At 45.3% G+C, this 27,873-nt stretch overlaps 1 protein-coding gene across 2 annotated transcripts in view; it reads left to right on the forward strand.

Annotated features, from left to right (window-relative positions):
* Positions 1 to 27,873, forward strand: part of LOXHD1 (lipoxygenase homology PLAT domains 1) — a 140,167-nt gene that overhangs the window by 46,246 nt on the left and 66,048 nt on the right. For both annotated transcript variants that reach the window (XM_039842428.1, XM_039842430.1), the window contains exons 8-17: positions 1,985 to 2,235; positions 3,380 to 3,515; positions 4,071 to 4,231; positions 5,246 to 5,332; positions 5,762 to 5,897; positions 15,597 to 15,751; positions 17,197 to 17,357; positions 22,677 to 22,753; positions 23,080 to 23,276; positions 25,648 to 25,840. In XM_039842428.1, the coding sequence (XP_039698362.1) occupies positions 1,985 to 2,235; positions 3,380 to 3,515; positions 4,071 to 4,231; positions 5,246 to 5,332; positions 5,762 to 5,897; positions 15,597 to 15,751; positions 17,197 to 17,357; positions 22,677 to 22,753; positions 23,080 to 23,276; positions 25,648 to 25,840 (1,554 nt within the window). The remainder of the gene's footprint in view (positions 1 to 1,984; positions 2,236 to 3,379; positions 3,516 to 4,070; positions 4,232 to 5,245; positions 5,333 to 5,761; positions 5,898 to 15,596; positions 15,752 to 17,196; positions 17,358 to 22,676; positions 22,754 to 23,079; positions 23,277 to 25,647; positions 25,841 to 27,873) is intronic.

The raw sequence follows: 27,873 nt of genomic DNA on the forward strand, positions 1-27,873 counted from the left end.
CTATATGCCAGCCCCCTGCCAGACACCTGATCTATTTCATCTCCTTTAATCCTCACAATGACCCTGTATTTATAGGAACTGTTATCGTTCTCATTTCACAGATGAAGAAACTGAGTCATGTAGAAGTTAAAAGACTTACCCAAGGTCTGGAGCTGGTAATGTACAGATCCAGGGTTAGGTGTGCCTTCTATATCTCTACCCTGGGTGAACTCCATGGGAAACCTGCATGGGAATTGATGAATGTTCAAGAAAATTGATGTTGGTGAATGTGCACATCTAAGAAGGTGCTCTGCTGCAGGACCCCTCATGGTTCCCACTGCACAGAGGATGAGCCCAGGGTCTGACTACAGTGTACAAACTGCTCCACAGCTTGGCTCCAGTTTACCAGTCCGCAGAATCTTTCCACATCCTCTCCCACCACTTCCACATACCCTGCCCCTCCCTCCACCTCATCTGCGCACTTTTCACTCTTCCCTGTCACCTCAGCCTTTTACGTCTCTCACCTCATCCACCTGCCTTCCCTCCCGCTCTCCCCGCATCTGCTGCTCTACTCTCCTTTTCTCCCTGTATCTTCTCCTCCGCCTGTAAGGCCATTTCTCTTTATGTTTCCCAAATGCCTGCTTCTGGGCATTTCCTCTGGACCTTCTCCACTTCCTCTGGAAATGGCAATTCCTCCCTTTCTTTTGTTCCAGACTTTTTGGGCAGACACTAATTGTTATTGTTGAGGACACAAAAAGTTCCTCTGCTCTCATACTTTTCAGTGTCAGCACTGTGGCACCCTGGCCTGCCCCGACCTTTGTTAGGTGTGGCATAACTTGTTTGTAACTATAGTTTACAAAATATTTACTTAAAAACATATACCAGAATGGACTTAGCATAACCCCTTTAATCATGATGCTATTACTTGCCTCCAGTGGTAGAGGGAAAAGAGAAATGGCAGCCAGAGGCTGGGAATCGCTGATAACCCAGGCCACGGCAGTGTGGCTTGTGTGAGAACACCATCTGTCTGTGTATTTTAGAGAATGAAGCTGGAAACTCACACCTTAAGGGCAGCGGCCCTTCCTGTTTAGCTTTATATTCTCCTAATACCTGGCATATAATAAGCACTCAATAAATGTCCGTTGAACAAAGGAAGGCATAAATCTATGTGTGAATGCATCCATGTAGTTGCACATGCTAGCTCCCAAAGACGTTTGGGATTTTTATTTTTCTGGGTTCAAGGTGAGGGTGGGGTAGGGTCAGGGGTTAGGTGGGGGGAATTAACAAGGACTAATGTGCCATTGCCTTAGACTCCAGGACATAATGAATGAATGAAACCAAACCTCAGCAGAGTTTCCTATCCAAATGTCTGTCTTCGGTGTTTTCTCTTACTCTGTCCTGTCTCAGAGTTTATTCTCCCCTTGCTGGCTCTTTCCCAGAACTCTGTGTCCTCATATTGCCTCCTGACTGACATGTCCCCCTTTCAATCTTCCCTTATCCCACCAAATCAGCCAATGAAGAAGGACATTAGTGCCCCCTATTAAAAATTATATTTTTAAGTTATGACCAAAAGAACAAGCTAAATGAACAAGATAACTCTGAATATAAATCTCCATTAATGGAGTTGACTATTACAATTAAATAAGACATAACAGAATTCATCCGGCAGTTATTAATAATACGCACATGATAATTAACATTAATAATAAGTACTATTCTTAGCCAACCCTGGTTCTTCCTTCTCTTTGTTAGTTTCCTGTAATCAGAGCTGGCAGCTTCCTGTAATAATATCTGCAGTTTATTCCTAAACTCGGATACACTGACATACAAACTCTGAAAAAGATAAAGTGAGGTTGAGAGGGATACTGGATGTCATCTGGGGGAGGAGCACAAGGGGGAATGAGGCCCAGGGAGGTGGCAGGAAGTTAGGGAGGGGTGGGTGGGACCTTGTAATCAGCGGGCACTGAACCCTCTCCTCTCCTCTCCCCTGTGGTCCCCATGCCAGCTATCTCATATGTCGTCACCATCTTCACTGGGGATGTCCGGGGGGCTGGGACCAAATCCAAAATCTACTTGGTCATGTACGGGGCCAGAGGGAATAAGAACAGCGGGAAAATCTTCCTGGAGGGCGGTGTGTTTGACCGCGGCCGCACAGACATCTTCCACATCGAGCTGGCTGTCCTCCTCAGCCCCCTGAGTCGGGTCTCCATCGGGCATGGCAATGTTGGCGTCAACAGAGGCTGGTACTGTGAGAAGGTAAGGGATGCTTCTGGGAGGACCCTTCCCTGATTCAACCCCTCTCTCCTTTCACTTGGAAATACAAACTCTAACCTGCTTCCTTCTTCCTTTGGACCATTAGCAGAGCCCATGGGCAACCCCCGCCATTGGGTATTTTGGATGGTTCTATGCCCATCGAACTTGTCTTGCTGATGGTCAGGAATGGGGGCTGTTCTGTGCATGCTTCCAAGGGACAAACACGGTAGGGTGTCCAGAGGTGCTCAGGTGGTCGTTAGAGACTGTCCTGATTCCTGGTGTGGCATTTCACTTCAGCTTATAGATCTCTCAATAAACAAGTATTTCTAAATATACATTTGTATTATGGTATACTTATGCTTTACAGAATATATATGACAAAAGTGAAACATAGAGCACAATGAAAAACAAACATGAATTTTGTCTACCACTCAAGAAATAGAACATTCTCAATGCTCTTGAAACTCCTCTGTGTCCTTCTGCAATCATATAATCCTCTCTCCCCTCAAAAGCATACACTATTATGAATTTTGTCTAAGTGTATATTAATAAAGGTTTTGTAGTGTTCCAGGAACATTCCTTTGAACATCTCTAATGTGAGTGGCCTGGGCTAGATAGACTTCCAGATTCTAAACCCGTGAATGCAGATGTGGGCTGAGATGGAGAGGGTGTATGAGAGAAGGCTGAACGAGGCTCAAGCCCAGAAGAGGGCAGTTAGTTTTTGTATTAAATCCCAGATATTAATTACCTTTTATGTGATTGATTGACCTTTTTCCAGCAAGACAAATATAAGGAATTAATTTAGTATTCTAGTTAATTTGGTTCAGATTGAGATTTTATGATGTGCATAAAGAAATATGGTGTTTAAAGAGGGTATTGTGTACAAATGAACAGGTTTGAGATTTGGGCTAGTAAATCCATCCTCTAGTAAAATGGAATATGAATGATATCTACTTGGGAAGACTTCTTGGAGGAGGTATTTCTTGATCTAAGATTTAATGAAACAGGCAACGGGAAGAAAGTGTCATTCCTCGAGGGTCCCAAAGCAGACAACCCTTACCGTAGGGCCGAGGAAGCTGCTGAGCATGGCAAGGAGGTCCCAAGCTGGGGACCTGCTGCAGGAGACTCTTGTGGTCTGCTCCCCCAGGTGGTGATTCTGTGCCCCTTCACCGGTATCCAGCAGACCTTCCCTTGCAGCAACTGGCTGGATGAGAAGAAGGTGGACGGGCTGATAGAGAGACAGCTCTACGAGATGGTGTCTCTCAGGAAGAAGAGGCTGAAAAGTAGGTGGAAGGGGCCCAGAGCTTGGTGACCTCCCAGTCAGGGCCAGGAAAGGCCAGGATGTCAGACCATGGGGCAAGAGCTTCGAGGGGATCAATTCCTGCTCTCAATTCTCCTCTGGAAAGGAAGGGAAAGGCCTCCCAGCGGGCTTAGTTCTCGAAGGTAGAGGCCACATACCCGGTACCAAGGCCGATACTCCAGTGTCCTCAAGTTGAATAAGCTGCCATGATGGCTAGATGTTGAACCAAATGTTCAACACAGTGCATTCTGAATACACCAGACGTAGGGTGGGTAGAGTCAGCTTTTCCCCTTATTTAAAGCACACTATTATGCCTCCTCCATTAAAAGGAGCATTCAGCACCCTCTTTTAAATAGCAAAGGATCCTTGGCTTCCTCAAACTGGCACTTGTTAAAATGGGTTTCCGAGAGTGAGACACACCTGTGCATAATCTGGGTTTCAGTCCTGATCACTTTCCATTTGCGCGACTTCCCCATTGGTACCCCGAAAATCTCTTTATTTCTTGAAGTTTACATTGTAGCTCGACCTGTCTCTGCAGAATTCCCTTGGTCTCTGTGGGTCTGGACGACTGACTTGAAGAAAGCTGGTACCAACTCTCCCATCTTTATCCAGATTTATGGGCAGAAGGGGAGGACAGATGAGATTCTCCTGAATCCCAACAACAAGTGGTTCAAACCAGGAATAATCGAAAAATTTAGGGTAAGAAAGGAGTGTGACAGGGTGGGATGGAGGAAGGAAGAGGGAGTGTAGGAGCCGTTTGCCATAGGATTCTGTTTTTCTAAGACAGGTGTGGGTTGAGTTTGATGACAAAAAGGTACAATGCAGACTTTAGGTCCCTACAAGGAGTGCCAAATTTGATCTACAGGCAAAGTATAAATGGGCTGTGGCTTAGATCTGTCCCTTCATCCGAATCACTCCAGAACCGAGCCTGGGGCAAGGAACAAGTATGGGATGGTTTCGAGCACCCGGGAGCTCAGCTACTTGGGGAATCATTATGGAACAGAGACCCCGGAACACAGATGGTGTCAAACTGCCCAATCTGGGCTGAATGAGAGAGTGAGGAACAAATTTAAGGGAAAGTATAAACTTTAGAACATTTTAAAAGAAACTCAGCTTTAAATTTCCAGTATGTATATAACAAGAGCTAGGCTGGTTTTGCCAACAGAGGTGCGGCTCTGACCTTTAGGTAAGAATAATTTGTAATTTGCTGCTCTCTCTCAGAGCGCCCCACTGGTGCCTCTATTATACCACTCGCTTCATTGCTCTTTCTTTATTTGTCTTCCTGGCTAGACTGCGAGCCCCTAGGGAAAGGGCATGACTGCTGTATTGATCTTTTTGTCTGTTTCAGCGCCCAGAAGAGCTCTGAGGCTGTGGGCTTGTACTAATTTGCAGGGCCGCCATATGGATTTTGTTACTGGAAGTTTATTGCTTGGAAGATTTTCTTTAGTCTGGATCCTACTGTGGGTCAGTTATTTTTGTTCAATTTCACCAGCCCAGACTGAACCTTAGCTCTTTATGGCTCTCTCGTCCTCGCATGCCACTGGTCGCAAGGGCATGAGAGGATACAGTAGATGAGGATGGCTTGACGCCAACCCATCCTCGCTGCTAAAGAAAGAGCCCAAAGCGAGTGCTGTCCTGGCAAGGGGTCAACTCCGAGGTTCAGCGCATTTCATTTGGTTATGCCCGCTCAAACCTTGTCATTTCTCACCGTAGATTGAGCTCCCAGATCTCGGCAGGCTCTATAAGATTCGGGCATGGCATGATAGGAGGAGTCCTGGTTCTGGATGGCATTTAGAAAGGGTGAGATGCACTATCTTGGGGCTTGGGAGGTTGGGAGAGGAACCAGAATGGTCCCTTTCTAATGAGCCTGTCATATAAGTTTGCTTTGTATTCATTGGGAGTGAAAGGATGTGGAAGGGTTATGGCGAGACACTTATTTGGGCACAGGACTCAGAGACTTCCTGATGTGGAAGGGACTCCCGAAGTAGATTAAGAAGATGATTGGATGTTCAGACTCAACTTGCATTCTGCCTCAGTCACCTGGCTGCTAGGCAAATGTGGATCTCGGGAGATCAGAGAGATAAATGTTAATTTGGTGTTAACCTTCCGCAAGATCATCTCTAGGAGATAGCCTTGGCCTCCCTGAGAGCAGATAGCAGAAGAGGGACCTTGGGACGTGGATGAATATCTTTGGTACACCCACTTGGTCACACCAGGACTTCATTCCAGATGACTCTGATGAACACTCTGACCAAGAACAAATATAACTTCAACTGCAATCGCTGGCTGGATGCCAATGAGGATGACAATGAGATTGTGAGAGAAATGACTGCAGAGGGCCCAGCAGTGCGAAGGATAATGGGCAGTAAGTGCTGCCCAGCCCTCTATCCTGGGGGAGGCGGTGGAACTCCTACTCGATGTGCCGATGGAGGTCTGGCCCATGAGCTGATAGTCTTGTCCACTGTGCATCGTTAGGCTCCCTGTGCATGCCAAGGGAGATTTAGAAGGTCTATCCCCAAGACCATCCTGAAGGAGCCATCTCCTAGGCTTGATGCCAGAGCTCTATAACGATGGGTGTGAGGGAGGGAGAGAAGATTCATGGGTCTTCATTTTGGTTATGAGGGCATGAGAAGCATCTGTACTAAACAATATTTCTCTAATAGAGTGTCCCTGACATTAAAAGAAACATTCTTTTGAAATTATGCTTGAGATGCTCCCCAAAATGAAAGGCTGGCTCTGGGAGCCATGCTTGGCTGCTCCTGATGGTCCTCTATTTCAATTTGAGACCAGTAGGAGAGGGACTAAGCTTGTAATCTGGAGTCCAGTATCCACATTCGAAGGGGTAAAGGGAGATCATTTTGCCTCTAGGTCATAGTAGCAGTTTTGACAAACACACAACACAGGTCTTGTCCCCTTAGCGGATGTTACTGAGCTATCACAGTGTTCTCTGCCACTGAGTCTGGAATAAGTTTCATAGCCCTAAATACAGCACTCCAAGCAGACATTAGCAATTGATCAGAATTGGCACTTAAGAGAATCAACCTGTTGGTTATCCTGGTGGTAGTCCTTAAACTGTTTAATAGTAAAGTAATATTGCAAGATTACAAAGAGTTAAAGATACATGGAAAACGATGTCACCCACAGTTCTAGTAGCCCTTCTAAATATTTGGATAGTATCACTTCCTAGGCATTTGCACATCTAGTAGAAGCTCTGTGTATATTTGTTGAAATGATTCGAACAGATTTAAATATTTAAAAACATAGAAATCCTAAACAGCAAATATCTAAAAAGAGATCAGCCAGTCTGTTAGTCGAATTAGGCAATGCTTGCAGTTAGCACTATTTTATGGTTCTTCTTCATTTTTAATTAAAATATGTGGCTATAAAATATTTGTGTTCAAGGGCCTTTAAAATAGCCTGATGCAGATAAGGAGACTGAGGAAGTTCTTGCCCTGATTCTCAGTTAGAGACAGAATTAGACCGAGAATAAGGTTGCCTGCCTCTTGGGTAAGTGACTGTTTCCTGCCTTTTCACATTCAGTAATATTTTCTTGGAAACAAGGCAGTCATCTCCCTATAAATATAAGAAATATCATAGGACTCTACCCCGAATAAGGACTTTTTATAATATGTAGCCCACTGAAGCAAAAATACACCTGCTCTTACCTGATCTGTTCTTTGTGTACCAAAATTGAGCCCACAGATATGAACAACTGAGGAGGAGGTTTGGGGACTGAGTGGCCTTTTAAATCCTTCTAACCAATTCTCATGATTTTAGCTCCTTACTCTATTTCTACTGTTATCTGGTGCTGTCACTCCTGAGCCTTTCTATGGGGTGGCTTCTCGGATTTTGCAGCTGACAGCTCTGATGAATTCTCTGGTCTGTTAAGTCACGGATCCTCAGACCTCAGCGTGCATCCTCACTGAAGGGCTTCTTAAAACACAGAGTGCTGGGCCCCGCCCGCAGAGCTTCGGATTCAGTAGGTCTGGGGTGAAACCCAGGGATTTGTCCATCTAACAAGTTTCTAGGCGGGGCCGACACTCCTGGGGAGGATCCTCTGTGCTGGAATCACTTTTCTATGCACTTCAGCTTCCAAAATTTTGTCGCTGTTGTCCATGCTTGTCCCTCTACCCTAGCCTTATTGGTGAAACCTTTTTCGTTTGGTTAATACTTTGAAAGAACCTGTACATTATCATTTTAGTGAGTTTTTTTTTTTCCTAAGAGAGATCTGCTATTTTGAATGCTCAGAATGTTCTTTCCCTCCGCTGCCTCTTCCCTTGATGGAAGCATGACTCCCCTCCCCGCCAAGCCCTCTTTTCCCTCCCCACAAACTGCCGAGCCGGTGGGAGGGGGCAATCTCCTGACTCCTGCTCACTTTCAGACTTGAGGCTCACACCATCTCACAATGCTCCCTCTGCCCCAGCTCAGTTCCATCTTCTGTTGGCCTCCGCTCACTTCCTCTTTTGCTGAAGGTGGTGTGACGCATCCCATGGTCATTCTCTAGACTCCCAACTTCTGCCACTGTTCTGGGACAGCGTATTAATCTGCCCGGGCTGCCATAACAAAATACCACAGACTGGGGGGCTTAAGCAACAGAAATTAACTTTCTTGCCATTCCAGAGGCCGGAAGTCTAAGTTCAAGGTGTCAGCAGGGTTGGTTTCTCCCGAAGCCTCTCTCCTTGCCTTGCAGGTGACCACCTTCTGTCTGTGTCCTCACATGGTCTTTTCTTTGTGTGCCTTCTGCACTCCCTTGTGTATTTCTTCTTACAAGGATATCATTCCTACTGGATTATGCGCCCCCGCCCACCCCCATACCACCTCATTTTACCTTAATTACTCTTTAAAGGCCCTACCTTCCAAATACAGTCACACTCTGAGGTCCTGGGGTTAGGACTTCACTATATGAATTTGGGGCGGGATGCAATTCAGCCCATAACAGAGAGTATTTCTCAAAGTGTGGTCAAGGGCCCACTTGTATCAAAATTGCCTATAGTGCTTGTTAAAATGCAGATTCCTGGGACAAACTCCAGATAGACTGAGGGCTACACTTGGCAATCTGTATTTTTATCAAGCATGCCAAGTAATTTTTATGCACATCAAAACTTCAGAGCCTTTGTCCTGCTGTTTTTAATCCGTGTCCTGGTCCTCCCCCAGTGTGTAGACCTCAACCTCCCTCCCACTGAACCAGCCACTCGCGAGTACCTCACTTGGGATCACTGCACAGAGCTGCTTGAACTCCATGCGCCTGCCCCTGCCCCAAGCTCCTGGCCTCCCAGCTCTCTCATGGCTTTGGTGACACTCGACCCCACCCTTGAACTCCTTCCACCTCCTTCCTCCCCACATTTCTCCTGGTCTGTCAGGGCTCGCTCACTCGTGGGTGTGTGGAGGGTAGATTTTAAGGGCATAACTTCCAGGGGAGAGAAAAAGAAGCCCTGAAATTGAGCAGGGATCAGGTAGACTAGAGAGAAGATAAATTCAAGAACTATTTGAAGATAAAACTGGTAGGACTTGGTAAATGAATGCTGTTGAAACGCAGTGGCGAGGTTAAAGTTCCTGCCCAAGAAGTTGGGAGAAACCTTGCAGATGAAGAGACATTTGAGCTAGGTCTTCCTTGGGTGGGGATTTGACAGATAAGGAGAGATCGTGGTGGGACGGCTGGGGAGGAGAACATTTCTGTGGGTTACATATATAAACATGTTGTGACATTTGAAACAGTGTACAAAATGTGGGTTTATTATAGTTGTTTTTTTTTTGTTTCTTGCAATGCTATTTCAGAACCATTTCAATGAAAAAAATCTCTTGAATAGTAGGGGATGGAAGGGTTGTCTGTCCTGGCTGTAAAGACACTTTGAAGTTTCCGAGTCTCCTTAGCAGTACTTTGGAGCCCATACCAACTTGGATTTCTTTTTCTTAACTTCTCTTTCTGGCCCTCATAAACCTCTCGTGCTTGGAACACACGAGCGGTGTCCTCACTCACCTCTACAGGAACTCACATCTCCTTCGTTGGTATGGATGTTTCTTTGGAACAGTAAATAGAGCTGATGGCAACCTCCCACTTCTCCAGTTGCTGCCAGGGTAAAATGAATAATGTGCCGGGCTTCCTGGAAATCCCTTAATTAAGTGGAATCTTGGACTCATGTAAAATGAGTAAACACCAATTTAAAACCAATTCTCTAAGTTTGGAATTGTGTACACATAGTTTACTTAAAAAATAAGGGCCAGTCAAATAAGCAATTAATACCATGTCTGAGAGCCAAGACGCTCTGAACTGTTTAATGCAGACGGGGAAATACGGACAAGACACGCACTGGCTCACAATTTATTTCCACCTTGCCTTCCTCTCAGGAACTATGTGAGATAGTCAAATCAATGAGATCAGCATTTGTCCGTGCATGCCCAGCAGAAGTGATTACATAGCACTGATGAGTGGGCAAGAAACGGTCAGGCTCCAGTGCGCAAAGTCATAGCTTCTTGTTAATCAGGCCAACCTGTAATTTTTAAATTAAAGTACAAGAGGCTCTGGTACTTACCCATCTGTTTAAAGTCTTCCACTGCTGCCGGCTAACGGTGTAATTATTTTTAATTGTCCACAGACTTCTTGCCAGGAGAGAGCTTGGGACCTCAGGGGCTGGTGGGCTGGGAGGGACCCCTAGAGAGGATCAGGACCCCTGAGAACTTCCAACCAAATGAACCTTAGAGCTGCTGACCAAAGAGGGCTGGAATTCTTGGGCAAAGGGATTTTTAAATTCCCTCATCAGTTTGCTTCTGGGAATTGCCTAGTAGTCACAGCTAAAAAGGCAAAATTGACTTTCGTCAAAATTAAGAAAAGAAACAAAGCTAGTGTTCTCTCTGCCCTTTTGTGTTTCCGTGTTTCACCCCAGTTAATGCTATTTATTCCTCTTACTGTCATTCTTTGCTTTTTCTTCTAACAAGTGCTTTTGCTACAGACACTGTATCTTCATGGACCCACATGTTTAATGGTTAAATTTATTTTTCACTGTTTCTATATCTCCAAATGAAAGTCTGCATATTACTAAAAAATCATTTGTACATGGAATTAAACTTCCTAGAGATTTGTCTCATTTCTGATATTTTTATCTTCATTTTTGATAGACCACCACTGAGTAGTATGTCCATTTTTAAAACCACAGCTTTATTGAGATACAAGTCATATACCATGCAGTTCACCCATTTAAAGGATACAATGTAGTGGCATTTAGTATATTGATAGACCCGCACATCTGTCACCACGAAAATCCTAGAACATTTTCATCACCCCCGAAAGAAACCCTATTCTCATTACCAGTCATGCCCATTCCTCTACCTCACTCCTCCGTCTGACAGCCAGGAATCTATTTTTCATCTCTATAGATTTGCCTAGTCTGGACCTTTCATATAAATGGAATCATATAATATGTGACCGTTGGTGTCTGGTTTCTTTCACTTGCCATATTTTCAAGGTCTGTCTACATTGTGGCATGTGTCGGTATTTCATTCCTTTTCCTGGCTGAGTAATAGGTCATTGTATAGATATAACACATTCAACTGTTGATGGACATTTGGGTTATTTCTCCTTTTTGGCTTTTATGAATAATGCTGCAGTGAACATTCGCGTACAAGTTTTTGTGTGGACGTATGTTTTCTATTGTGGAATTGCTGGTTATATGGTAACTGTTTAACTTTTTGAGGAGCTACTGTACTATTTTTCAAAACAGCTGCACCATTTTGCATTCCTATCAGCAACGTAGGAAAAGTCCGGTTTCTCCACATCTTTGCCACCACTGGTTATTCTTTTCTATTTTATTTTTCTCAGGGTTGTTTTGGCTATTCTGGGTCCCTTGCAATTCCACTTGTATTTTAGAATCAGCTTGTTCGTTTCTACACCGAAGTCGGCTGGGGTTCTGACAGAGATTGCGTTGCATCCGTAGATTGGTTTGGGAAGTATTGCCATCTTAACAATGTTAAATCTTCCAATCCTTGAACATGGCATGCTTTTCCATTTATTTAAATCATCATTAATTTCTTTCAACAAGTTTTTATCTTTCAGAGCATAAGTTTTTCCATTGTTTTTTTTTTAATTGAGGTATCATTGACATACAGCATTATATTAGTTTCAGTACAACATAATTTGATATTTATATATATTGCAAAATGATTACCACAATAAGTCTAGTTAACATCCATTACCACGCAGTTACAGATTCTTTTTCTTTCGATGAGAGCTTTTAAGATTTACTTTCTTAGCAACTTTCAAATATGTAATACTGTATTATTAACTGTAGTCGTCATGCTGTACATTACATCCCCATGATTTATTAGTTTTTCACTTGTTTTCTTAAATTTATTCATAAGTACCTTATTCTTTTTGATGCTATTTTGAATGAAAATGTTTTCTACATTTAGTTTTAGATTGTTCATTACAAAATAATAGAAATGCAATTGATTTCAGTGTATTGATCTTGTGCTCCACAACTTTGCTGAACTTATTTATTAGTTCTAATAGTTTATAGTGGATTAGTTATGATTTACTATATAGAAGATCATGTCATCCATGAATAGAGATCACTTTACTTCTTCCTTTCTAATCTGGATGCTTAATTGCTTTGGCTCAAATCTCCAGTACCATGTTGAGTAGAAGTGGTACTCAAGAAGTGGGAGTACATGTCTTTGTCTTGTTCCTGATCTTAGGGGAAAAGCATCTAGTCTTTCACCATAAGTATTGTGTTCACTGTGGCTGTTTCACAGATAACCTTTATTGGTTGATGCAGTTCCCTTTTATTTCTAGAGCACTGATTTTTTTAAATTATGAAAGAGTGTTAGATTTTGTCAAATTTTTTTCTGAGCCTATCGAGATGATCTTGTGATTTTTGTTTTTTACTGTATTAATATGACATATTATACCGATTGATTTTCGGAAGTTAAACCAACTTGTATCCCTGAGCTAAAGCCTACTTTGTCATAGTGTATAATTCTTTTCTATGTTGCTGGATTTGGTTTGCTATTATTTTGTTGAGGATTTTTGCATCCATATTCATAAGATATGTTAGTCTTTAGTTGTGACATCTTTGTCAGGTTTTGGTAGCAGGGTAATGCTGATCTCATAAAATGAGTTGGGAAGTGTTCTCTCCTGTCTTTGAGAAGAACCGGTATTAATTCTTTTTTGAATATTTGGTAGAATTCAATGGTAAAGACATCTAGGCCTGGGCTTTTCTTCATGGGTAGTTTTTGTTTACTGATTTGATCTTTTCACATGTTATAAATCTATTCAGAGTGTCTGTTTCTTCTTGGGCCAGTTCTGGTAGCCATACTTTTACTTTCAAGTTATTCCTGTCTTTGAATCTAAAGTATATCTCTTCTGTATAACACATAGTTAGGTCCATTATCCATTCTGTCAATCTTTGTGTAATAAAGAGTCTTCACTTTGATGTTCAATTTCTGACAGTTTTCAAGCTGCACCACTCCCCTCCCCCTTCTGTCTCATATCTGGACAATTTGATTAGCCTGGATGCTCCCGTTCTTGGTACTGGTAGCGAGTTTAAGCCATGCAAGTCTTTGTGTGTGTGTGTGTGTGTGTATGTGTGTGTGTGTTGAGAAGATATTTTCTGGAATACCATTTTAATTCCTATGTATGTATGTATGTATGTATGTATGTATGTATATATTTATATAGAGCTATTTTCTTAATGGTTGCCCAGGGAATTATAATTAACATCTTAATTTATAACAATCTAGCAATAGCATACCACAAATTTGCTCCAGTAGATTTGTTCCCTTCTCCCTCTTTTGTACTATACTGTTTTACAAATTGCTTCTATATGCATTATAAACCTACCAATGCAGTTTTATATTTATTGCTTTATGCAGTTGTCTTTTATTATAACATAGGAGAAGAAAGGTTTATAAACAAAATTACATGTATACTGATTACATATTTACCTATCTCATTACTTTTCCTGGCACTCTTTATTTCTTGAGGTGAATTCAAGTTACTCTCTAATGTCTAATGTGAAGGACTCCTTTAAATATTTCTTGAAGGGCAGGTCTATTAGTGATGAATCATTCCAGTTTTTGTTCATCTGGGAATACTTTAATATCTCCTTCATTTTTTAAGTAGACTTTTTTAGAGCAGTCTTAGTTTCAGAGCAAAATCCCCCGTGCTTCACTGGCTGCTTCCTCTCATCTGAGTTGCTAGCTTCTCCTATAATGTCATTCCACTGCAATTCTTATGTACATCCTCTCTGTAGGAGTTCTTTTCTGGTCCTGTGGCTTTCCATGGTAACTTGAAAGGATACCATTCAAGTTACCATCGATGCCTATCAAGGATGCCTATGATAAGCAAAGTCATGTCAACAGTCATGACCCTCCAGACACTTATTCAACTACCATCTTGACCTTTTTTAATGAACATTGAATAAACATCTCAAATGTATAATGAACAAACAGAACCATTGATCTCTATCTCCAAACCCATCCTTTCCTCAGGCATTTCTACTTCTTATTAACAATATTATCTACTTAGTTGCCCAAGCTAAAAGCCTAAAAGTCATTCCTGATTCCTCTCAATTACCTATCCAGTCCATCACCGAGTACTGTTGGTTCTAACACAAAAATATATCTCTAATCTACTGGCTTCTTTCCATATACATTGTACTGCCTATTCTGGGTACCTCCTCTCTTTTCTCGACTACTGTAATTATTCCACTATCTGGCCTCCTACAATCCGTGCCCCACATGGCAGCCAGAATGCTCTTTAAAACATGGATCAGATTAAGTTACTTCCTTGCTTGAAGCCCTCTAATGGCTTCCCATTGCATTAAAAAACAAACAAACACACTTCTTACTTTGAGCTGTCACACATCACACATCTGGCCCCTGTCCACCTCTGGGCCTCATCTCATTTCCCTCCCACTCCCTCTACTCCAACCACGCTGGCCTTTTCTCCGCTCCCAGAACACACGCCGCTCATCTACACATCGGGGCTTCCCACTTAACAGCACTCTCTTCTCCCAGTTTCCTGTGGCTGGCTCCTATCATGACCCTTTTAGTCCAAACGTTATTTCCTAGCAGCAAGCTTTTCTGCACTCTGAATCATCCTCACCCCCTTACTGTACTCCTCCCCACTGCCATCGCACTCTGTAGCATCACTCCATTATCTCTGGTCCAGATATAACTCCGAAATTTTCCTGTTCATAATTTGTTTAGGATTTTACTGTCTATCTCTCCCCTCCACTCTCATGTGAGCTCCAGGGGAACAGGAGTCTGTCCTTTTAGCTCACTGTGAATCCTTGTACTTATAATGATGCCCTTCACCTACGGGGCTTCAGTAAACAGATAAAGGGAAATGAATGAAAGAAGGACTTTTACTTTCTGACTTATTTTAGTGAGAAGTAAGGCTATGATGTGCAGAGAGGTAGGTCTGCCTCCTTCATGGTACATTTTCAACATGGCAAGAAATCGCTGCTCATCCCATAGAGGCACATGTACCTTTCTCTCTGCTTCTCTTTCTGGCATGTCCTTAGTGCTTGAGAGTTCTGAAGATAAGGGGAGGGTCAGTTCAGAGTCACAAAGGAAATCTCTTACCTGGGAAGACCGGACGTGTACGAATCGGAGAAAAACCTGAGGCAAAAGAGTCTACTGGGTTAGATGGAATCCAATGCCAAAAATGTTTGAATTAGACCCGTGGTCCCCAGACACTGTCAACTCCATCCAAATCCCCTGGGGGAGCTTGTAAGCAATGCAGTGTTAGGGGTCCTGCCTCTGGAAACTGAGATTTGGGAAGTCCAGAGTGAGGCTCAGGAATCTGAATTCATGTAAGTTTCCCAGGGGATTCTGATGATGGGCTAGAACTGGGAACCTCTGATCTGTCTGGGGCAAGGGATTTGCAGTTTTTCAGGGACTTGACTGGTGTAAGACAGGTTTTGGGTAGATGGGTGAAGGAGCAAGGTCAGCCCAGATGAGAACTGGGGGAATAGGAGAAGGCAGCGCTGATAAATGGGGAGCAGCAAGGCCAGTGCTGGGGAGCAGGGGGCTGTCAGTCAGTGGTGTCCCTCTCTCTGCCTGCCAGTGGCCCGGTACCGTGTGACTGTGTGCACGGGAGAACTCGAAGGTGCAGGAACAGATGCCAACGTCTATCTCTGCCTTTTTGGCGACGTGGGGGACACGGGGGAGCGGCTGCTGTACAACTGCAGGAATAACACCGACATGTTTGAGAAAGGCAATGTAAGTTGCAGCAATGTGCCTCCACCCACCCCTACTCCCATCCCCACTCCTACCCGACCCCATACCCACTCCCTGGTCTTCCCTGCTCTAAGTAGAGCTGATGGCTGGTACTGAGCCATCAGAAAGGCTTGCTCTGGGTGAGGGGGATGGGGAACTAACATGCATGACATCCACTAGGCTCCTAGGACTATCCAGCTCGGAGCTGGAGAGCCACCCTAGAGGGGTCTTGGTCCCTTATCCATCCTTGAGCTTTGAGAAGAGGGTGGTACAGGAGGACACTGGGAAGGTGGGAGCAGCACCTTTCTTCTCTCAGGGGTGAACAGGCAGGGAAGGAAGCTGGGCACCTTACCTGTGGACTGGAGGACACAGGCTAGCGGAAATCCAGGCATTTGAGGGCCAGCGTGGGAACTTTGTATCCTCCACGAGGCATAACCCCTGAGGGCACCTTTTTTGAGCCCTTTTTGAAAGAGAAGCCAGGAAAGACACTAAATATGGCAGTAGAAAAACTGGATTCTGCTCCTAGCCTCATTACAAATGTCCTGGTGTTCTCCTGTTTCCCCAGCCATCAAATGAGCTTGTTGGGAGGCGATGTGAGACAATGGGGGCAGGAAGATCTGGGGGCAAATCCAGACTGGGACCAATCATTCCATTCCCCTGAACCTCAGTTTCCTCCTTTCTAAAATGTGGGGCGAGATGCTTGACTGTGGCTGGCTGTCGTGAGGATTAGGGATGACAGATGCATTGCCCTGCCAGCAGACCTGGCCCAGTGCACACAGTAGTTTCACAGTAAAGAGTTGTTTTTGCAATAATGTGAGGCTCAAGGCTGCTCAGCAGGTGAAGGGGATGTGCATACAGTTGTCACATGAGCCTCTTCCTCTCCTTCCTCTGCCACTCTTTCCTTGGCAAGGGCAGGGCAAAGCCTGGAATGTGGATGTAGGCTTCTCTCCACCCCTTTCTACTCTTTTTCTTCTACATCTTCTTACTCCTTTGTCCATCAATCCCACCCTCCGTGTTCTTGCCCCTGGAGACCCGTAGGTGTGCTCATGTAGACTTAGCACCTACTGCATTTCTGCTGCCTCGTCGGCAGGCAAAACTTGTGAAATTAACAAGACCTCTGGTCCCCCAAGTCAAGTCTAATCACTCCCCTTCCTGAAAGGGGCCAGTATCCTCCTGTAGCAGGGAACCTGAGATTTGCCAAGGAATTAATTCATAATAAAAGGTTAGTGCTTATTAACAGTTTAACATGTTCATCTTCCAGGGGGATCCACTTATTTAGAATGAGATCGTAGGGAATGGCCATCGTTTATCCAAAAACTATAAACTTAGTCGTTGGGAATGTGACATTGAATGATATTCTAGCGGGAGAAACTGGGGCTCTGGCTTTGCTGATTTGGGGGCCCGTGTCTTCCATTGGTGTCTGGACCTGCTGTCTTCTCCCTCCAAAGGCCGACGAGTTCACCATTGAGTCTGTCACCATGCGGAAAGTGAGGCGGGTGAGAATCAGACACGATGGCAGAGGCGGGGGCAGCGGCTGGTTCCTGGAGCGGGTGCTGGTGAGAGAGGAGGGACAGCCCGAGAGCGACAACGTGGAGTTCCCATGTCTCAGGCACGTGAGTCCTGCTTGCTCTTGATTTTCTTCGGCTTAGGTTCTGGGCCTTGGTGTTGGGAAGACTCAGCCCTACGACCAGGACCACGGAGCAAAATAAGGGCTTAAGGATGTCATTGGTGCAAGAAAGGGGTGGCCCTGCTGGTGCTGCTAAGACCTTATCCCCACCCACGGGTGATGGCACCCAGCACTGCGTATCCCAGTGTGTTGCTCCTGTGTCCATTTAAGTTCCAAAACTGTCAGCATTTTTTAATGATATAATAAGACAATTTCAGGATTTAACCAGAATTACTTCAGAGGGTTAGCTATGAGCTGAATCAAACTTTTGAATCAAAGTAGTTTTTTTTTTTTTTAATTTGGATAGCCTTCTAACCACATTTTTTTCTCTGTTAATATCTTTTCAAGATATCTTACTTTTTTTTTTTTTCCTTTTGGCAGCTTACTAGTGAAGTAAAGTTTCTTTCCTCCTTTTTCTTTAGCCAGTTTTGGCTCCCATTGAGTTCTAGAAGTTCCTGATAGAGACGTTTTTAAAATGAGGAGCAATATTAGTGATTTTTATTGTCAAGTTGGCCTTTCACATTCACCTGTAGCAAGGTCTGGGAGGTGTTTGCAGTATGCTTAATTTGAGGCTTAGGACCAGCTGGTCTCTGCAAATCCCAGGTCCAGGCTGAGTTCTACACCTGCACCCAAGGTGCTGTGTGTCCTAGCTCACTTCATTAGGGCCGGTCCAGGCTTCTACATGGTGGCTGCACTAAGGACAGCTCTCCTTGGAGTGGATGGGGCCAACCTGCCCAACAGCCTAGCCATGAACGTATTACTCTTTCTCAGTCCACACATATGAACATACACACATGCACACAGACAAACATTTGCTACAGTTGAATTGCTTATCACCCCATGAGCCCAGAAAGAGCAATTTCCCAGTCATGGAAGGCCCCTGGGATGATCCTATGGGACAATAATTGTGAAACATTTGTGTCCATGACAAAAGTCTCTGCACTCCTCAGAGTGAAGCCACTGTTAGTATTACAAGGGACCCATTAAAAAGATAAGTAATGATGCAGGCAGTTCTGAATGAGTGGCCCTAATGGACAGAAAGAGGCTCAGAGTAAGGGCTGGGGAGGCCAGGAAGGGCTTCCAGGAAGAGGTGGAACTTGACCTAGGGCTGGAAGGAAGACCAGAGAATTGATAGGTGGCGAAGAGAAGGTTGAGTGGGTCATCCAGGCCGGAGAAGAGGCATGAGGCCGAAGAGGTTGGTGAGAGGTATCCTGACACATGGGGAAGGAAAGAGGAGAAAGATGGGGTGAGAGAGTTCTGGTCTCTCTTCAAATCAATCACTGATTCATTTGCCACCTACTGGACTTGGAGGCTCCCTGACTAGGATGCTGGATGGAACAGCTTTCATTGTTTTATTACCATCCGCTCAGAAGCTATTTATCAAGCACTTACTACACACTTACTTCCTGTTCTCATGGTGTTTATAGCCTAAAACATAAACTAAACTAGCCTAAACAATAAGCAAGTGAATAAACAAAGCCATAATTACAAACTGTGAGCAAAGGCATGAAGGAGGCTGCTGGGAGTGGCCACACTGAGGAGCGTGGGTTAGAGATGGAGACGGTGTGTAAGGTCTGCCTGCAGAGGGAATATCTAGGCTGACTTCCTGAGGGATGAAAAGAAGAGTGTAGTGGGAAAGAGCTTGCGGGGTCTAGAACTTCAGTGAGACCAAAGCAGATAGACAAAGGAGAGAGCCACCAGGTGAGGTCAGAGGTGGAAAGAGACCAGTGTCAGGCAGGGCTTGGTGGGACCTTTTCATTTTAGGAAGTTCTCTCTGGTTCTGGGAGGAGAACAAGCTATAGGGGGATCTAGTGAGAAACCAGGAAGGCCGGTAGGAGGCTTTAAGGGATCTATGATGGTCTGCATTAGTTTGCTAGGGCTGCAGTAACAATGTATCACAAACCAAGTGGCTTAAACAATGGAATTACTGTCTCACGGTTCTAGAAGCCAGCAGTCCAAAATCAGGGTGTCACCATGGCCATGTTCCCTCTGAAGGAGCTCTGAACAGGCTCTGCTCCAGACCTCTCTCCCAGCCTCCGGTAGCTGCAGGTGTTCTTTGGCTTGTAGGTGGCCATCTTCCCCCCAAGCCTCTTCACGCTGTCTTTCCTCTGCACAAATCCGTCTCCACATCCAAATTTCTTCTGTCTTTAAGCCTGCCCATCATTTTAGATTAAGGCCCGCCCTTATGACCTCATTTTAACTTGATGACTTCTGTCTCCAAATAAGGTCACATACTGAGGTGCCAGTGGTTTGGACTTCAACATATTCTGGGGGAGATGCAATCCAACTCATAACGTGGCAGGCTGGCCCTTGGTGGTGGCCGTGAAGGTAGGGAGAAGGGGCTACACCAAAGACGAATCTTGGAGGTAGAGCTCATAGGACTTGCCAATAAGACATAGGGAGGAATCGGGGGACCCAGTTCTCTATCTTTGGTAAGTAGGTCAATGTCATGTTCTCTACTGAAATGGAGAACCTGGGGAAGGAAGGGTTGAGAGGTGGGGATGGCCTGGATTCTGGAGGTCTACTTGCGGTGTGTTAGGTTGGGGTGTGTTAGGTTGAGTTGAGTAGGCAGAGTCAGCCCTGAGAGATAAATTCAGGAAACGAGAGCTGAGAGATGAAATTAAAGCCAGGGAAATGGATGGAATCCTTTAGGAAGAGTGTGGATAAAGTGGTGAGGACTAAGCCCTGGGACAGGTCAGGAAGAGGATGGAGAACCTGGAAAGCGGATAAGGAGGGAGTTGCAGTGTCCACCCTGCCTGTGTTGCCACGTGCGTGGTGCAGGGGCAGCTTAGGACCAGGAGTCCAGCTACCTACCTGCTACGTGACTTTGGGAAAATCTCTTCTCTGGTCTTCGGTGCTTTCCCGGCTGGCATGTGTCTTGTGCTGATGGTGAGAGTGAAACGGGGTTGGGGTTGCACTTTGAAAGAAGCCAAGCCTGCTGAAGGTGATGCGATGATGCCGACTGCAGAGCAGAATGGGAGCTGAGGCCCCCAAATGCCCCAGAGCTCTCCCTGCCCCCGAACGCTTCATGCATGTTTTAGAATATAGATTCTGTCATCTTGCCGAGGCATATAGTGATGCCATGTGCTTACTAGGAATCCAGGAGGACTTTGAAGAGCCCGCAGGTAGTGCCTGAGCTCACACACTGCTTCTTTTTCACCTGAGCTATTATTTTAACTCCCCGAGAGAAAGGGAATAACCAGGTCTGTTTATCAAAATCTCCACATCAGGATCAGGGAGTGGTAAGCATTTTAGCTGTAGCAGGTGTATGTTTGTGTGTGTGTTTACGTGTGTGTGTGTGTGTGTGTGTGTGTACATATATGTGCATACCAGCACATTCTTACGAGCCCAGAGAAAGAGTCATAAAACTAGCAGGAGACGGGCTTATCCATTTAGCAACATCTCACCCTGAAACTGGGCTGAAGTGTTTGAAGCTGAAAGAAAAGGCTATATTTGGAAATATCTATTAATACCTTGCAAGTATTTAGGTGGAAACCGAAATGACAAGTCATGGTTTCCTTTTGCTGCTGGGGAGGGCCTGGAGGCAGATAGATGGTGGAGAGCAGGTGGAATGTTTCTGCAGCCACGGGCTGGCTGATTTTCCACCCTTCCTGTCCCTGGGATTATGTGGCCAGGGCTGCTTCATAACCTTTTCCTCTGCAGTCTCAGTGTCTGTGGGAGATGCCAGAGAGACCTCAGCAGGACAGACAGGAAGAGGCTCCTAGTGGATTGATTTGAGGAGCTCTAGCCCACAGTTCCTGCTCTCAAATATCTCTCCTTCCCCTTCGGTGCCGTCATCAACGCCTAGGATTCCCCAGCTGTATCTTCATGTCTTGGAAGGGCAAATGTTTTTTGGTGTTCTAGATTCACAGCAACAAAGCCCCTGGGAAGTGTGACAACGTGGTTGTCAGCTAACATTTTAGTGCTAGCTAACAGCCAGCTGACAGCAAGATCTCATGGGAATGTAAGATCATGTGCTTAGGGAGGGAGGAAAGGAGGAAGAGAAGGGATGAGCAGACCACAGCGCTGGCCGCACTCGTGCTAGGGAAAGGGCGGCATATTGGCTGAGAAGACCACCATTCAGGGCAGCCTGAGCTCTGCGTCAGGAGGTCTGGAGAGGAGGCAGTGCCTGGGCTTGCTTTGATAGTCCTGTGGCTCAGAAATAAACCCCCTCTCAGAAGTATAATAGGCGTGTGTGGCAAAGACAAGCAACAAGGTGTAGATAAATGGGGAGATACTTGGGTTAAGATGCAAGCGTCTTGGTTTCCCCCTTGCCCTGGAGAACACCAAGGGTGTCTCTGCTGCTGCCATCGCCCTGTACCACAGACCATCTCGAGTTCTGGGACCAAGACAGCCTGTACGTGTACGATCGTCTGATTGCTCAGGCTGGATCTCTCTTCTCAGTGGGCATGGTGCTTTTTAGGTGAATTCATTCAGTGTCTTTGCTGGTGGATAAAGAACAGAGAGCTGGGTCCGTGGCCCACTGGGACGAATTGATGAGTTACAGCTATCCAGCTCTAGCCATGCAGGGCACACCCACTTCTCCTCGTTGGCGAATACCATTCATTCTTGAGGACTCAGACCAAAGCCCCTTCACCATGAGCCTTTCTGTTTCTCTAAATTCCTATTGCATCTACTTTGGTCCAACAGCCACCCTGTCTTGGTCTGCCTCAGCCAGTCTATCCTGTCTTCTTAACCAGGCTGTAGATCCCCTAAGGGCGGTGCTGTGTCTTATTTATCTTGGTGTATCTCCTCTGCCTCCACCCCCAACCCTTCAGCACAGTGCCAGTCACAAGGTGGGCTGTTAGGAAAAAAGACGGTTGGTTTCGATGGTAACGATGACACAGGTGTTCATGGCTTTTAGGACAAACTTGTTCACTGTGATTGCCAAGGTCCCATATCAAGTGACCCCTCCACCCTTCATCTTCACCTGCCAGCACACTACCCTTCACTCACTGCACTCCATCCACATTGCTTTCAGTCTGCTCATCCCAGCCTATGTCGTCCCCTCTGAAAGCCCCTCCCTTTTCTCCTGGTTGACTCCTTGTCACCCTTCCATTCTCAGCCAGATGTCACCTCCTCTGGGCAGTCTTCCCCCCAACGCCCAGTATGGGCTAGAATTCTTTGTTCTGAGCTGTACAGAACCGTTTTCCTTTGCTGAATTCAAAGTGCTGGCCTTCCTGGTGACTGCACAAATTGTTTGATGGTTGGCTATCTGCCTGCCCCACTCAAAGAGATAACAGCCCTTTGTTTGCCCACCAGGTGGCTGGACAAGGATAAGGACGATGGGCAGTTGGTCCGAGAGTTGCTACCCAGTGACAGCAATGCGACGCTGAAGAGTAAGTTGTCCTGACGACCAGGTGATCGGTGTGCCCTTGGCAAGACAGGTGGTTGCTTCGAATCCTTTGTCTCTTACATTTTAGTATTACATGCTTTCCTTTGCCCACCATGTTCACACCTGTGGGGCAGATCGAGCTGGTATTAGAATTTCGATGTAGATGAAGGGACTCCACAGAGATGGAGAAAGCCCTGTTCCAAGTCACAGGGCTACTTAGAGAGAGCGAGAGTCCACCCCTGGCCATAGACCACCCTCCTGCTCCACGGTCCTTCCTGATAGGACTGCACTAACCCCCTTCCTTCGTGCCTCCTGCCTCGGACTATTCAGACTTCCGCTATCACATCAGCTTGAAGACAGGGGACGTCTCTGGGGCCAGCACAGATTCCAGAGTTTACATCAAGCTCTATGGGGATAAATCTGATACCATCAAGCAAGTTCTTCTCGTCTCTGACAACAACCTGAAAGACTATTTTGAACGTGGCCGGGTGGACGAGTTCACTCTCGAGACCCTGAACATTGGAACTGTAAGTCTCCTTTCAAGGACCATGTGACATCATCTCACCCATTCCCTTGCATATAGCTACACGTGGGTTCACACACACACACACACACACACTCATGCACACACAGATGAACCCATCTTGAAGGGAAAAATTGCCCACTTGGGGTTTAGTGAGGTATGTTGTTTTCCAGCTATGACTTAGCAGCAGAAGATCTGTGAACAGTGGCTAAGCTTCCAGAGTCTCTTTGGGGATGGAATGCATATTTTTGGTGGCTGTAGTCCCAACATTTTCTTCACCTCCATACCCAGAACCGACAAAGAGGAAAAGGAAGAACAGAAAATAATTGCCAATTCCAAACCTGAGTGCACATCAGCATCATGCTCAGGAAGCTCATTTCTGGCTGCATTCCCAGGCCACACCTGAAAGATTCTGCCTTAGAAGAGGGGACCTGAGAGTCTTCCTCCATCAGGGCTCCAGGTGGCCCTGCTCCAGGTGGTCTGAGCACTTCGTTTAGAGAAGCGTGGGTCTAATTCCCTGGACTTGAGGTTGGAGGCGTTTCCAGAAATAGCTGGGCTTCATGTTACCACCTGCCCCTCTCAGGGTGTGGCTTGTGAAAATTGAGACAGTGACAAGCTTCCTGTCTGCAGTCTCGTCTTTCCTACCACCTCCCCTCCAAGGGAGACACACCCTATTTCAGACGCTCCATCAAAATCACTTTAGCGAGAGATCTCATGTCAGTCATGTATATCTTGAAGATGACGAACTTAAATTAAGATCTTTTAAATCAAAATGTATTCAGAGTTTAAGCTGAATTACTAAATGTAGAGTAAAAGCTTTTCCCTTTCCTAAGGATTTCTGGCAGCAGCCAGCAGATAATTTGAATATCCGAGGGGATAGGGAGAGTGTTTGGGCCTTTTCTTGTATTTCTGAAACCCCCTCAACAAGCAGTGTGGCCAAGAGTGTGGGCTCTGGCTGGGGACTGCCTGGGTCTGAGTGCAGACTCATCCACCATGTATGCCTCAGTTTTCTCATTTATAACAAAAGGGGACCCTGATGGGATTCTTATCCACATTAACTGTATTACTAGCACTCACATGCACACAGTAAGTGCTCAATAAACACTAGCTATCATTGACAGAGCAATGGCTCCAAGTCAGGTGCCGGCTATTGTGGAATTGAAAAACAGTCACTGCCCTTCAGGAGCTTCCTGTCCTATTGGGTAGAAGATGCCTGTCCCTGTCTTTACTCTTTCAGTGGTTCTTCCCCAGGACTGTTACTGTCCCACCACCATGGAAAGATAATGAAGCTCTCCCGTGGTCTTTGGCAAGCACCCAAAAGATTCTCAGGCTATGTTTGTAAACAGCTGGTCTCTTTCCTACAGTTCCAGGGGACCTGGCTACATGCACTCAGCTATGACGATGTTTCCATTACCAGCTGTAAAGAGGCACTTAGTTCTCATAAGAGTGAGAGCAGAACTCACATGAACAATTTTCTAAATCTGGTGTTTTGGCATCACTCCTCCAAACCATCACAGAGAGAAACTGAGGGGCTGGAAGGGATCTCGAAGGCCATGTGACAATTCCATCTAATGTTAGAATTGCCCTGCATACAGCATTTCAAAAAAATAATAAATAAAAGAAATTTGAACATGGAAGAACCAAGTACATACAAGGAGGTAATAAAATCATCTATGAGATCATCTGTGTTGCCAGTGGACAAAGATGCTACAGTGTAAAATAGCAAAACAAGTGAATTACCTAGTGCTATCAGAAAAAAAATGTTCCCCTGGTCTAAGAGTGAGAGGAAGAATCAGACACAAAATGACAGCACCCTGAGAGGCTATCCGAATATTGTCACCTATAGAATGGATATATCCAAGAAGAAATGCATAAATATGCACAACAGTGTATTGTTTAAAACAAAACAAAGCCAAATTAATATCATGGCTACCAGACTCAGATAGCTAACATTTCGAATGTTTGCTTTCTTGTGAAGCCACCACATGACTAAGTGCATCTTGAGTACACAATTTAACATTACTAAGTATATACTAAGTATAACATTACTACATGCATCTTGAATACACTGTCTGCAATTACTAAGTATATATGAGAGCTTTCAAAGTTCATGCCACACCTGTGCCCCAACTCGATTATTACAAATTCCCTAAGAGGTGAGCTGGACTAAAGAGGAGGGAACAGAGAGGCTCCAGGCAGGAGAAGTGGAGTCCTGGACCCCCTGGACCAGTACCTCCTGCTTAGCCTCTCTCTCCTGAGGACCTGGAAATGGGTATAGGAGAGCAGTTCGTGCAGGTGTTTGGGGAGGTGGGGATGGAGGCATGGAGGTTTCCAAGCAGAGCTCCTTGTTCACCCACATCCCGGTTTCCTTCCAGATCAGCCGGCTGGTGATCGGGCATGACAGCACGGGCATGCACGCCAGCTGGTTCCTGAGCAGTGTGCAGATCCGCGTGCCCCGCCAAGGCAAGCAGTACACCTTCCCTGCCAACCGCTGGCTGGACAAGAACCAGGCTGACGGGCGCCTGCAGGTGGAGCTTTATCCCAGTGAAGTCGTGGAGATCCAGAAATGTATGGAGGTGGCAGGGGTGGGACTCTCAACAGTGTTTCCTTGTGGGCCGGGGTATTGTGGAAGGAGGAGGGATTATGGGGTGACTGATCTTGTCTCAAAGGGGAGGCTTAGGGGAGATAATGAGGACTTCCCATTGCCTCTGGTACCATGGTGCTGGGAGGGAAGAAGGGCTCATTCTGACTCGAAGGATGAAACATTTCGTTCTGCACTAAAGGCAGCAAGTGACTTTATTCAGAAATGTACATTCTCAGCCCTGTGAACAAGAGGACACAGTCCATGCCTTCCCTGGGAAGACTGGCTGAGAAGACAAAGCTGTTTATTCATTCGTCTATTCAATAAATACCTAGCAAATGTTTCTCTGAGCCGGAACTGCCCCAGGCTCTGTGGAGGCAGCCATGAGCAAAACAGACCAAATCCTTGCCCTTGCAGCCTTTACGTTCCACCAGGGGAGACAAACAATAAACATATACCACAGTGCGGCGTAAGAGCTATGAAGAAAATGAAGCAAAGTACAGGGTTAGTAATGGTGTGGAGCAGGGGACCTTTTCACACAGGGCAGTGACTTCTGTGAGCGAAGGTGAAGTTCAAGGTGATCTGGCCACCCATTACACATGATTCGAAAGCCATAGATTATGGTAGAGCTCAGAGAAACAAGAGGTTATCTATAGGATTAGGAAGACAGTGGGACCAAAACCTGGCACAGAAAATGTCACCTTCTTCACCTCTACTTGTACATCTACCCTGAAATCCACTGCCCGAGGCTCGCTTGCACAGGAGTCTTCTCTGAGAAGGAACCCCAGTGGGAGTGTACCTCTCCTCCCCAGAACTCTGTGTCTTTTCGTGTGTGCATTTTCCCTTCCTACCTAACCTATGGGTTCCTTGAGGGCTGTGACACATACCAAGAATTCTCTTGGTTTCCTCTCTACCTCCTTCTCCCCCAATCACCATCAAGACATTTCTTTAGGAACCTCTGTCCTCCTGCTCTCTAGGCTGCCACAAAGTTGTCATGTCTCCGGTGCCATCTTTTTTGAAATCCCTTTCTTTTTTTTTTCCTGGGTTGGGTACTCCATTTCCTGAATTTCATGTCTTCCTCATTTTAGTAGCCCACATTCTCCACTAGTAGCTTCCTGAGAAAACGTTCATAGAAGAGAAATGTTGAGACCTCGCATGTCTTTGGTCTCTCACAATTGACCAATAATTTGGCTTGTTACAGAATTCTGAGTTGAACTCGTTTTCCCTTAAAATTGAGAAGGAATTTTTCTACCATCTTCTAGCTCCCAGTGCTGCAGTTGAGAAGTTTGGTGCCATTCTACTATCCAACCCTTTGGGGATTTTTTTCCTTTAAAAGCTTATAGGATCCTCTTTTTATCTCTGGCATTATAAAATTTCCTGATGTCTTCACTGCCTTTTGTGATTTTAATTTCATCCATTGTTCTGGGAACTCATGGGCTCTTTCAATCTAGAAGTATTTTATAGTTTGCGGATATTTTTTAAATGTTATTTCTTAAACAAGTGCCAGCTCTTTCCTCTGTTTTCATTAGAACTGAACTTAGTAAGATCTTGGACTTCCTCTGATTTTCTTACCTTTCTATCAGTTGTCATGTTGTTCTTGGGAAATTTCCTTGTTGCTCCTCAGAGCTGTTCTTGACTTCGTCCTTGTTGTGGATACTTCATTTCAGTTACCACATGTTAATTTCCAGCAGCTGGTTCTTGTTCTCTGGCAGCTCATTCTTATCCTAATTTCGTATGATCCTGACTGCCCCTTGTTCGAAGAACTGAGAAAGGGAACGGGGTTGAGGGTTCTCTCCATTCAGAATGCCAGCTCTTACTGAACCTCCTTTTGTCCACATACCAACCCACCCTCACTCCCAGCTGAGCGTGGTATCTCTGGTTCTATTTCTTTAGGCTCTGAGCCAATTTTCTTGTTTTCATCCCCCAATTTCTCACGTGGCTGTGGGAATGGAAGATCATTCCCACAACAGTTAAAACAACAGTCATCACTTGAAAAAACAATCATGATATTGTCTTATAG

This window comes from Pteropus medius, unplaced genomic scaffold (genome assembly GCF_902729225.1).
Source record: "Pteropus medius unplaced genomic scaffold, Ma_sr-lr_union100, whole genome shotgun sequence".
In the NCBI taxonomy this organism is placed as follows: domain Eukaryota; kingdom Metazoa; phylum Chordata; class Mammalia; order Chiroptera; family Pteropodidae; genus Pteropus; species Pteropus medius.